The 12579-nt window shown below is 37.1% G+C and overlaps 3 protein-coding genes and 1 pseudogene across 3 annotated transcripts; 2 read left to right on the top strand and 2 right to left on the bottom strand.

Annotated features, from left to right (window-relative positions):
* Nucleotides 1-475: 475 nt before the first annotated feature.
* LOC118060124 (uncharacterized) lies at nucleotides 476-3925 on the bottom strand. The gene is made up of 10 exons (XM_035073272.2): nucleotides 3741-3925; nucleotides 3491-3641; nucleotides 3211-3271; nucleotides 2986-3118; nucleotides 2700-2823; nucleotides 2535-2591; nucleotides 2325-2421; nucleotides 1712-1919; nucleotides 1114-1174; nucleotides 476-845 (listed from the first exon to the last, which is right to left on the bottom strand). The coding sequence occupies exons 1-10, from the start codon at nucleotides 3896-3898 to the stop codon at nucleotides 783-785; spliced, it is 1113 nt and encodes a 370-aa protein (XP_034929163.1). The 5' UTR covers nucleotides 3899-3925; the 3' UTR covers nucleotides 476-782.
* A 3119-nt stretch (nucleotides 3926-7044) lies between these two features.
* LOC118060120 (uncharacterized) lies at nucleotides 7045-8695 on the top strand (annotated as a pseudogene).
* Nucleotides 8696-8774: 79 nt separating this feature from the next.
* Nucleotides 8775-10138, bottom strand: LOC118060121 (uncharacterized). The gene has a single exon (XM_035073268.2). It carries the CDS (start codon nucleotides 10136-10138, stop codon nucleotides 8999-9001), a length of 1140 nt encoding a protein of 379 aa, XP_034929159.1. The 3' UTR covers nucleotides 8775-8998.
* Nucleotides 10139-11549: 1411 nt separating this feature from the next.
* Nucleotides 11550-12414, top strand: LOC118060119 (basic blue protein). Its single transcript, XM_035073267.2, has 2 exons — nucleotides 11550-11730; nucleotides 11942-12414. Exons 1-2 carry the CDS (start codon nucleotides 11550-11552, stop codon nucleotides 12412-12414), a joined length of 654 nt encoding a protein of 217 aa, XP_034929158.1.
* The last annotated feature ends 165 nt before the right edge of the window (nucleotides 12415-12579 follow it).

Genomic DNA, 12579 nt, shown 5'->3' with positions numbered 1-12579 from the left:
GTCAAAGCCAGAGACAGAACCAGTAGAACCACTACCAGGAGCTTTAGCTGCACCAGCACCACCAGTAATACCAGATGATTTGTCGTTTCCAGACATCTTGTCCTTGCAGCACACCAATAACTTTTAAACAATGAAAGATCTTCGTTTGCAATATTTCTCAGATGATACAAATCAAGAGAAGGGTGGTGCTTATATAGTGCCTTTGGGAACTTGAAAGGCGTGCCGGAAGATTGACAGTCAAATTTCTTTACAAATCTCGATGAATGCAGTGGAAAAAAAAAGGGGTTGTAGCTTTGGTCCTCGATAAAGTTTAGGTTATATATACCAATTCCCGTGCATGGGTTCATGTCTCGTTTAACCACTACATGCATGCAGGTTCATTTATTTCAGTTAATGGGAACTGAACCTGCTGACCTTCAAATAACAGGTTCATTTATTTCAGTTTGGCATAAGCATGATACAGGAGAAGATAAACTTGGTTTAAATAAAGGATGGCATAAATACGTATGAGCCTTGAATACATAGATTCTTAGCATCACACAAGATCTAATTGCTTTCGGACCAAATGAGCTACAAACAGTGTCTCGAATCCTGACTATTCTAGCAATGAGCATCTTCTGACAGCATCCTTGCCCTGGGAAATGATATCCCATAAATTTCTCATGGAAGACACTTTCAGTGGAAAGAAAATCACGGGTTAAGGTTAAGTCTAGTTCACATCTCCACTTGATCAAAGCCTGAGATGAGCTTAAGTATTTTATTGATGTAGAATGCAAACAACTTCAGTTGACCGTTGAGCACATCTGAGAAACAAGCTTGACTACTCCCCACATAGGTGCATCATTCTGCAAGAAATGAACTTCAGTCAAAATTTGAAGTTGCAGCATAAATGAAGGTGTGGTTTTTCACATAAATTCCCTCTCTGCATCACTCTCACCCTTAAAGGAACACAAAATGAATGCCCCAGTCTCTTATCAGAAGTAATCGACCCTCATGCAAGCTTCTCCTGATTATAGGAGTTTAACCCAAGCTTCATGCTGACCTTGGGTAGGGTGGCTTGGCAAGACCACTCTAGAAAAATAAAGGACAAAGATAACAAAGACATCAACTCACCAGATAAACCACATCAAAGGCTTTGCGGTAGTTACTGAGATTGTTCTCAATGTTGTCATTCCTGAAAAAGCAGTTTCAGGTGATTGAGAAACTAATGAACCCATTGTTTAGCATACAAAAATGCAATTACTCCAACTGAAAGATGGTTCTGGAAAGAGAAGTTTTCACATAGTTCTACACTTCAATATCCTCACATGCGGCGACTACTCATGTTTCAAACCTGAAACCTCTTGGTTATAAGCCCAAGACATTTAACATTGCATCTCACAAACATTCAAAAACACAAACAAACCAAGAAAATATCCCTGTTAAATTTCCCTCCGGTAATCATTCCATATTATGGCAAGCAATATTGGAAGTCCATAACTCGTCTCACACAACTTCCATTAACAGTACAGTGTCCAAATGCCCAACAGAATTTTGAGTTCCTATCATGCATTTTTTTCACCTGCCTTTCCAGGTACATTCAGTATTATGTAAACGGGTAACAAAACTTTAAACCCTTTGGGAACCAGAATTCAGCCAATATTGGTGAAAACTAGGGGGGGGGGTATGGTAGAGATAATCAGGTAAAGATCAAGCAATTTTACACACTCACAGGAAACCAGCAGAAATTCGAGTCTCATAGTCTAATCCATCAGACATCCCCAAGTCTCCCAGGTGATCACCAAGGAGCAGGACATTGGTTCTCTTCCTTACAGAAGCATTGTCATTGATCGGACCATCACCATCACCGAAATGTTCATGAACAGGAGCAGCCATCTCAAGAGCATGCTCATTTTTATTTAGACTATGGATCAACTTCCCTGCAATGAAATAGCACACCAGAAACAGGATCATTCTAACATACAGAAGAACAAATAGGCAACATCACAAATAAAATTTGATCAATGTTTCAAACTTCTAAAAAAAAAAAGAAACAAAGAAACAAGCATGTAACCTTTTTAGGTTTGATATGACAAAGGCACTAGTAAGCAAGAGAGAACATGGCATGAAGCTGAGGTCCTTGCCTTTATAAAAACTGGGCACTAACCCTAGAAGCATAGACCACTCACTTAATTGGAAAAAGAGAGATTATTCTTAATTGGAAAAAGACAGATTACTGGCATTGACTCCAACGTAAAGTGATATTTCTGCTAGGTACCATTATGTGGAGAGGCCAAAAACATATGTTGAAACAGTGGTCATGTAAGCCAGAAAGAAAATGATACCTTTGAAAGAAATGAGGCGACCATCATTATCAAATACCATTCGGTTTGAAACAATCTTAACATTCTTAAAAGATCTATGGACTTTCTGTCTCAGGACCTGGCACAGTGAAAAGAAGAAGCAAGTGCGGCCAAAGGTACCATAGAAATCAGTTGGTTAAGGCACTTTGTTATAGTACAGAATCACCAGAAAAGCATATATTGTAAACTAACCTCCTCTATGATATCTGCAAGCCCCGCAGAGAATATGAGAACTGGAATGTCTCTTTCCTGTGAATTACAAACACAAGCAAATTTGGTGATATACAACTTGACATGAATACCCCTATTTAGAAAAGACAAAGCTCAAAACCTTATCTCGAAATGACAAAATTTTACCTCCAAAAACTCAAAAAGTTCAACCACACCATCCCTGAAAGCAATTGCAGAGCTAGTAACAGACTCCTTGATTGCATCATATGTGAGGCCTCCCTCAATCAGAAGATTATGGGTTTTCCCCCACCTGCATTGGAAAAACTATTACTTCAGTTTCCCAAACTACAACTAAAATCAAAACACTATAAATCATTTAGGTGCTTATAAACCACAATAGCAAATTTGTCAAATCATCGTATTAGTAACGGTAATCCAAAATAGCTGGGACACAATAAATAGAGTGACATACCACTCTTCCATGAGCTTAGTTTTCTCTTCAACTGGAATTGTTGGGGAGAATTCTAATGGATGATAGTACTCATACAATGCCTGCCTCTTATCATCATACTCCGCGTTCCCCTGCTTCAAAATTCCGTGACTGCCTACGCATTGCCATCACAAGAAACTCAAAAGTCCAAATTCATTACAGATTTTCAACTGCACAAACATAACCATAATTAAGACAGTAAAATACTTTGCCCTCGACGACCGTTCACGAAGTAGTTGGTTAATGTTCCATCAAAATCTGCTATCACCTTGCATATATAACATCAACAACAACAAAAAATCACTAAAAGACTTTGTCCTTGTCATCCATTAAGAGACAAACATAAATTATCATTATATCACTTAAAAGAAAAAAATCTTATGATTCCAATAAACAAAATCAAGAAAAGGAAAAAAAGGGTTCTTTATTAAACTCAAAAATCAATATAAAGAGCCCAAAAATTATGATAATAGAAGAAAAGAAATACCTGGAGTTTAGCAGGACCAGCCAAACGAACCGCATCGATTCTCCTTTGGAGTAACTGAGGATCACCAACCACTGTAACCTTTGAAAGATCATGATGACCCGCCTCCATTTTTTTCACTTGATTCTTGGAGCTATAACCGCAACACAAAACCCTGCAAAAAAAATAATAAAATAAAACCAACGCGTACAACAAATGTAAGAACTGAACAACGAGGACCTCTCTTCACATTACATTTGTAAGAAAACAAAACCTGGAATTATTTGATGTGGGAGAGGTAAATGTCAGGTAGCAGGGTTGAGGGTTGTAAGTGATTTTTATGCAAGCAGGTAGCGCTGTGAGGATGTTTTGGAGACGATAACAACTCATTTGTGAGAACATGAATACTGGGGAAGAGTTATATAGTATCATCAGCGTCCTATGGCCGTACACTACTCCTTCAACAGTGTGAGGCAAAGCATGTTTGGTATTGTAGTAGTTTTTGTGGTTGTGGTGTGAAAAAAACAATTTAATAAAAAGTATATTTTATGAGGTTGATTAAAAAAAAAATTAGTATTTGGTTAAAACTGTGGTTGAAGTTATGGTGTTAAAAAAAAAAATTTCTTGTGTTTGGTTAAAAAACTGTAGTTGAAATTGTAGTTGAAAAAAAAAGCAGTTTTGTGTTTGGTAAAATTATGGTTAAAAAAAAATACTTTCTTGTGTTTGGTTAATATACTTTGTATTTTATATTTGATTTGAATTAATTAAAAGGACGTGTATAAACACACAAATATAATTCCAAAACATAAGTGTTTTGTAATTATGATTACATAACAAAATGCAAAATCCTTACACATTAATGTACTCCTTTATTGTTCCATCAAACTATTTACAATTCCATTGCGTATAAAATCCATACGTGAAGGCCTCTATGAGCCTTGAACGGCCAAAACCTGAACAATATTAGGTAAAAAGTCATCTTGAATTAAATTGGGGTTGCGATCATACTTAGAAAATATTGCATCATCTTGCGATTTAATAGTTTCACCTGAATTCAGGAATCTAATTACAATTTAACTAGGGACTTAATTACAAAACTTTCCAAACTTCAAGGGCCAAAATGAAAATAGCCATTTAACACCAAAAACGGCATCGTCCCATTACTGTTCATCTTCCTCCTGACTGAAATGGATGCCCGCCGCCGCTCCTACCATTACACCTGCAATTAACACATTTTATGGTTGGAAGAAACGATATTGTTCTCTGGCTATAAAAGACAGAGAACGATTGTTCGCTAAAAGGGAGGAAAAAGCTAAAAAAAAACAGATGAAAAGGACGGGGAAAGAAAAACAGAACCAGGGCTTCGACAAACAAGCCTAACACAGAGACGAAAACGAGAAAACACAAAGGAAAGAGCTTCCTTTCAACCAACAGCACAGCATGCCTTTATTATCATCTTCTTTGTCCTGAGTAGGGGGGAGCCGAGAGAAACCAGGGTAGCAAACTTTCGTTCCCCTGTTTCTTCTCAAAGAAATAGAGGCCATCCTCTAGCTTTATAAAAGCCAGAGAAGGCCATGGAGGAAAAGGGACCATTGCCTTCTCCATCTCCAACACCAGAGATGAAAAACAAAGACAGGGGATGGAAAGCTGAGAGAGGACAGAGAGCAAAAGAAAAGGATACAACCATTCACAAAATAACGAGAATGAAGAAGAAAGAAGGAGAAAAGTGTTCAGCAAGCTAGTCTTCCCTTACGTTTTCTTTTTCAAAGTTACTAGGTAAGTAAACTGTTTGTTCTCTGCATTTCGTTTTATGAAACCGCATGAAAGATCTACAACAACTGCTTTCAGTGAAATTTTAGGTTTGTTGTGACCGTTGGGAAATTGGGTTATTGCAAATTGATGAGGGACAGAGAGAACAGTTGGGAAAGCAATTGCAAATTGTGGGTGATGAGAGAGAGCAGAAACGCATGAAAAGCAAAAGATAATTGCTTCTCACCTTTTGCAATTGAAATGCAGTTTCTAATGGGACCCATGTAAAAATAAACTGTGGTTTGTGGTTAACCAAACAAGTGTTTTACTGCTTTTTTCTAAACCGCAGCCGCACCAGGATTGCCAAACACCATCTAAATTTTATAGTTTGGGATATCTTAATGGGCTGGCTTACTCCATGTAGGCCTCTGAGCCATAATGGGATGGAATGAAATTGCAGACTGAGCCGTAAGAAAAGACATCACTCTGTTTTTCACATAATGTTTTCGCTTCATAAGGGATTAGATTGTTTAAGGATTCCTAAATTTTAAGGCAACAACCAGTCTCTTACAACAATAGAGCTTCATGCTCTTGAACTTGAAATCTAATTTCTTATTATAAAGACAAAAAGGAGATAATTAATGGGTTTTTGTGTAGGTATGATAATTTGACCCAAATTTATACCGAATTGAATGAAATTGAATTAGTTTTTATTTTGGATAGTTGTTTTTTAAATGAAAATTATTTTGATAAAATTATGATATTTGAGAGATAATTAAAATGAATGAATAATAAATTATTAATTCTTGTATGATTTTTAATATATTTAAATATTTTTTTTTTATCATATTTGATATGATTTGAGATCTATATAGTTGGATTTATGGTTGAATGTTATTCATGGTTTTTTTTTTTTGTTTAATCCATTTTGATCAAGAAATATAATGATATATTTAAATTCATGACTATTTGGTCATTAAAACTCTAATATCATATTTAAAAATTAATTTAACCCAATAACTTAATATATTATTCACGAAGTTATGAATATATAAATTATATATATATATATATATATTAATTTTTCATGAATAAGTCTTGAATATTTTAATTTTTTTATTAATAAGTAATGGCTAATTTTGTCTTTTAAAAGCTTTTGAGCATTCGTTTCTCCCATTAAGAACCACAATTTTTCTTCCTTTCCCTTCTTTTTCCAAGATGGGTTTTCGTTATTTTTTTTATATCCTTCATATTTTGTTCAGTTAACTTGAAAGCAGTGATCTTGATGGATTCTGAACATGGGTTTGTTTAAAGTTAATTTCTTTTTCACATACGTTCTTTGCTCGTTATGTTTTTGACTTTGAAGCAAATATTTTGATGGATTATAGATATATCCATGTTGTTTAAAGATTTTTTTTAATTATTAATATGAATGTTCACATTAGTTTATTTTTATTTTGATTAATTTTATAAATTCTAACAGTAATAATTATATTAACCTTCAATAATCCTAAAATTTATTCTAAACAATAAATACAAAAACAAAACCTGAATTTCTGCTATTTAAATTTAATTTTGGAAGCTAACTCATAACTCATCCTACTGGGATTGTTTCACCTCGGTGTTTAATTTTGATGATGGTTGTTGTATTTTAGAGCTTGGATTTTTAATAATCTTGAATATAGCTAACTAGAACATTTTCTGTCCTTTTTCACATGTCTTAAACAGGTTTTAATTGATATAGGTTATGCTTATGCACTGCTGGGTGTTGGTTTTTGTTTTTTGCATCTGAAGAAGAGTTACATAATTTTGCAGTTCGGAATAGTAAGATGGCTAGACAGGCCAATGCTCTTATCCTTGAGAATGGCTGGGGAGCACTAGTGGTAGTAGTAGTGACACTTCTACAGACCAATTTTCTACTTCATCTGGCTTTGCCATCATTCAGTCATGGGCTGAGCTCAGAGACTGCCTTCAACACCAAACATTCGAGTCCCATCACTTTCTGTCACGAAATTCTTCTTGATGCTCGCACATCCCTTCATGTTGCTGACCCTCCAAGCGAAGCTCCTAGTTTCAATTTTATCCTCTACAAACCTCGTGATTCCCCATGAAGCATATCCTCTCCTTCTCCGGACTCTTTATATCTGGGTCAGAAAGTCCTTAAGACCCTCTTCTGTACTCATTGATTCGGCTGTGGTGTCACTGTCTCATCTTTTAGCTATTGAATTTGGTTCTAAGAAGAGCCCCGAGTTTCTCTCTGAAAGTGTACTGCTACTAGGTGCCTTTTCTTTTGTGCTTTCTGTATCAGAATCCTCTAAAACAGTCTGCTTGGAGTTGCTCTGTAGGTTGTTGGAGGATGAGTACAGATTGGTTAGTCCCTTCATTCCAGATGTTCTTGCAGGTATTGGGTATGCTCTATGTTCTTCTGTGGTTGTTCATAATATTGGAATTTTGAATGCATTGCTGGGGATTTGGGGAAAGCAAGCTGGGCCAACTGGTAGTGTTTCTCATGGGCTCACGATTTTACATTTGGCTGAAAGGGTGATATCTGGTTTCATCAAATCATGTTCGCAGGAGAAGTTGCAAATATTTGCTTAAGAGACTTTAGACACTTCGAAGACAGACTATGCTCCATTTGCTATTGTCAATGGCTGCAGCTGGTGTTCTGAGAGCATCGAATAGATCTCCACCAAGTGGTCAGGGATTGTTAATTATTTCCATCCTAAGCGTTTCTGCGGAAAATAGGATAGTCTGTGTGACAAGGTTTTATTTCTAAAAGTAGAGACTTAGATAATTCTGGTCATGATTGCACGACCAGTCTTCTGCTTCCGTGCATTTAGTTAGCTTTGGCTCGGAATGGTTCAGTGTCTTCCCGACCTTCTCTGCTTATATCCCTTGATTCAGCATTATTAACAGAGATATTTCCCTTAGAGCATGTATATGCAAGGATTCTAGAGCCAACACATGATCAACTGGACTTGGAGGCTGGCAAGATTAAAGAGCGTTAAAGCAGTGTCACTCTTAAGGAAGAAGGGGCAACTAGTGGTGTTTTCTGCAATCAACACATTTCAGTAGACGAGGAGGACCACGCTATAGTGGAAAATATGGTACGGCGATTCTGCCAAGAACTCTACTCTGGGCATCGGCAGGTGGCTTTCTTGCTGCATGGGAAAGCAGATGCGTTGCTTGAGGATATATATAAAATTGCCGAGCCTGTTTTCCTTATGGTTGTAGTGTTTGCCATGGCTGTTACGAAGCAGAAACTAAATTCAAAATTCTCAACTGAAAGTCAGGTGGAGATATCTATCTTGATACCAGTCTCACTCTCCTGTATCATTGAGCACTTGTTAATCGCGGTTTAGAAATCAAAAGTCTTGGCTACTTTATCAAAATGTTAATTAATGGGGATGCTTTTCTCGACGGTTGATTTTGACTTTTGATGCTTGAAAATGGGGTGAGAAAGAAACTCTCAACTTCTATGCTCATTACAGAAAAATGGCTCTGTTGCTGCTACAGTGATTCATAAAGATACCAAAGTTTCACACAAAGAATGGCTACATTGAAAATGAATATAAAGCTTCTTAGAAAGGTATAGCATGCTTATTCTTTATGAATTTTACATAGCGATCATGGAAAAGGCTGGTTCTATATTCTACTCCAGGCATTACAAAAAGGAACGGGAAGGAATCCTTGTAATGATGACAGCACCCTCCAAACAAGCAAGGCTGGAAAGAAAAAGAATTTCAAGAAAGTAACAAGGGACAACTCCAATACAATTTGTCTTCAACAGCAAAGGGGACAGATTATCAGCCCATTCTCATTACAGTCCTGGCAGGTACTTGACAACCCATTTTCTGCAACAACCTTATGGCTGCCATTGCAATGGAAACAAAGCACAAACCTAAATCCAGCACATCCTTCACATGGTGAACCAATAAATATATCAATTGGAATCCCTTCAAAGAGCACTCTGAACCTACCTTGTTCATGCAAAGCCAAAACCTCCTCAGCTCCACCTATATATCTCCCCTTAATGAAAAGCCTTGGAGGGTTCACCCTGCCATCCAAAACCGTCCATAACTCCTCCTTAAACTCCATGTGCATTGACACATCCCTTTCGAAAAATAGCACCCGAAAACTCTCTAGGAGAAAGCGAATGCTGTTACAATCCTCAAAAGTTTTTCTGATCCCTCTAAGTGATGTTGTGTAGAGAATTACTGAGTCACTACCACCTGGTGGACACATCTCTGGGAAGCCTAATATAGGGTCAATATCATCACCTTCCTCAATTCGACGAGCCTTCAAAGGTGGTTCTTCTTCCTGGTTTTCAAAATTCTTCTCTGGTTCTTCTCTCATTCTTTCAAGATTCTCTTTCTCAATTCTTGCTCGCCTCTCCTCTTCACTCACTCTCATATGCTCTTTCACTGCTTCTTCAAAGGCAGACAACAAATTCGGGTCAAAAAGGCTCCCAGAATTCAAATCCGGTCGCCGGAAAGATGAGATATCAATCTCTGACAACGGGGACTGCCTAAAACTAGACCCTTTTGACTCCTCCTTATCTTTAACCCCAAAAAGATCCACTCTTGCCTTCACTACTGGCCTAACATTTTCCTTATCATCATCGACCTCCATTTCCTCCTCCTCCTCTTCAAGATCTCTCATAAGCTCATTTACATCAATAACATCTGATTCTTGATTAACAACAAAGCTGCTATCTTTAACCTTTTCTTGCTCCACTTCTTTGCATACCATCACCTCTGGGTTTTCAACTTGAAATTGAGCTTTGAGAATCGGCTTCTTTATGAACGTCTCAATGAACCCATCTGCTGCGTTCACTTGAAGAACTCTAGTTTCCTTCAAGTACCCAATTGGCTTGATTGACTTGAGCTTCTTCATCAACTTCCCTTTCATCATTCCCTTCATCTTTTCACCTCCTTCAAATTTGGGTCTTCAAAATTTGATACGGAGAAGTAGATAGAGATGTGTACAAGAAGATTCGGAAATGATCAAGGCTAGAGACAAATTTCTCTCCTTCTGGTTCACTTTGATAGAGATGGAAGAGAGGGTTTTCAGCCTCAACGGCTATCAAGCTGTTTATGACTTTAAAAATTCAAAAAGAAAAAAAAAAGGGTTGTGTGGGGACAAAAGGGAGGGATTCTATGAGGTGAGACTAGAAGTAGAGTATCTGCAACCTATCTATATCAGTGAGTGATGTGTATATCACCATGTGATGAAGCTCGGTGGGGGAGATGATTTCCATAGAGTAACGGTCATAATCTATGTCATGGGCCTACTTCTTTGCTGGCCTTTGGCCTTTTCTTGAGTATATTCATCATGCTTATGTGCCTTTTTCCCACCTTCCTTTTCCGAAGCGAAAATACAAGGTGCAAGAGGTAAAGGATAAGATTGTAGTTATTAGACTTGAAATAAAACAAATTTGAGCTATTGGGTGGCCCACTCAATTACTTATTTTATAAAAATAACGTCATTTTTTATTTTATTTCTTTGTTGTTAACTTCTAATCAATCCATTAATAAGTTTAATAACTACAAAAACTAGTTCTCAAGAAATATTAATAGTTGAATGGGAAAACACTTATAATTCTCATAAGGGTTGAAATGTATTTAATATTTATTAGTGATTTAAGAAGAGATACTTTTAAAATTAGAATTTTTCATTTTTGAAAAAAGGTGTTTTATGAACCCATCCATGGGAAATAACAAAAGTTTTCTAAGAATATATAAAAAAAGTTAAATATTCAACTAGTTATTTGGAGCCCTTAAATGGGGGTTTGATGGGTCGTTAGCCATGTTTTTGCAGACGGGCCCATTCCATGTCTCATTGTACTGGGCTAGGCCCACTTGTTTCATTCCCGCCACTTGGCAAAAAGGAAAAACCCTTTAAAAGAATTATTTTTATTTATTTATTTATGGAAAAGAACCTTCTTTCCATGAAGTTTTACACAAGTAAAGAATGTAGTATTTAAATTATCTGAATAAACCAGATTTAACCAAGGTGAGACAAGAAGCATAGTAAAAAAATAAAAACAAAAACAAAAATCCATAATAAATTAATCGTCAATCACAAGTAAATAAAATACAAAATGATGAATATCGTTGAAGTAATGGGATTTTTTTGGACTTGAGAAATTGTGAAAAGGGAGGATTTTGTTTCCATATATTAGCAGCAGCTTTTATGAGTCCTCTGGTCAGTTACACAGCCTTGAATATGGTAATATCTCCCACCAACACCTTCAGACATCTTCCTCTCGACCTCCTCCAAATTCCTCACTGCTCTGTAACGGTAGTGGAGCACAAACCTTCCATCTCCCTCAATGGCTCTGCAAAGACGCCCTTGCATTGCAATACTGTTTGCACAAGCCATTATTGCAACATTTGATGCCGCTTCTGGTTTAAGGTACACAGTGGGAGGCTCTGTCTGGTCCATCCCACCACATCCTGATTTTTACTACAACTGGTCCTCCTCTCATACTTTCTATATCGGTGATGTCTTAGGTATGTCTCACTGACTCTTATGTCCATTGCATCCATCAAATTAAAATTGTTTCGGTGAGTCAGATTCGTGTGATGATTTCTCGTTCCCATCCGCGCAACACGTAAAATACATTTTCCAGTGTTTTTTTTTAATTTTTCTATTAGGAATCGATGATGGATGATCATTGTTTAAGGAGCATTTATCATTTTTAGTTAATTTTCTGGGCTGCAGTTTTTGACTTTGAATACGAGTTCTTCAATGCGATACAAGTGCCAAGGCTAGACTACGAGAGCTGCACTGCTCTTAATCCAATAAGGATCCTTACAAGAAGTCCAGCATTGGCAATATTAATTCATGAAGGTGTAAATTACTACATTTGCAACATCTCGAATTACTGTGATCTAGGCCTAAGATTTTCGGTTGTGGTCCACAAGTTTTACTATTCTACAGGGCATTCACCAACCCCGTCACCCTTGCCGCCGCTACCGCCTTCTTCGCCTCCCGTGGCTCCAACCTTGAGTCCATATCCGGCACCTGAACCATCTCAAGCTGGGTGGACTGATGTATCACAACCTTCTGTACCTAACAATAGTCCAGTAGCTCCTAACGCTGGAAGAAGAAAGGGATTGCGTGCTAATTCTGGTGGAACGGTTGTTGGATTGGCTTTTGCGTTATGTTTAGGGACGTTGTTTGTGTTACTTTGATTCTTTAGTGTCTCCTTCATTTAACCTAAGATCTTTTTATATATTAAAAAGATTGAGAGTGGAAAATCTTCTTCATTTTAAATTCCTAGAGCGGATTCTTGAAGCTCTAAATCAAGACTCTCTGTGGAAGCAAACAAATCGTATCCCAGGATGGACTCATAATCT

The sequence above is a fragment of the Populus alba genome, chromosome 10 (assembly GCF_005239225.2).
Source record: "Populus alba chromosome 10, ASM523922v2, whole genome shotgun sequence".
Classification (NCBI taxonomy): Eukaryota; Viridiplantae; Streptophyta; class Magnoliopsida; order Malpighiales; family Salicaceae; genus Populus; species Populus alba.
Note: the sequence above shows the minus strand (reverse complement) of the source record. Positions and strands in the feature narration are given on the sequence as shown.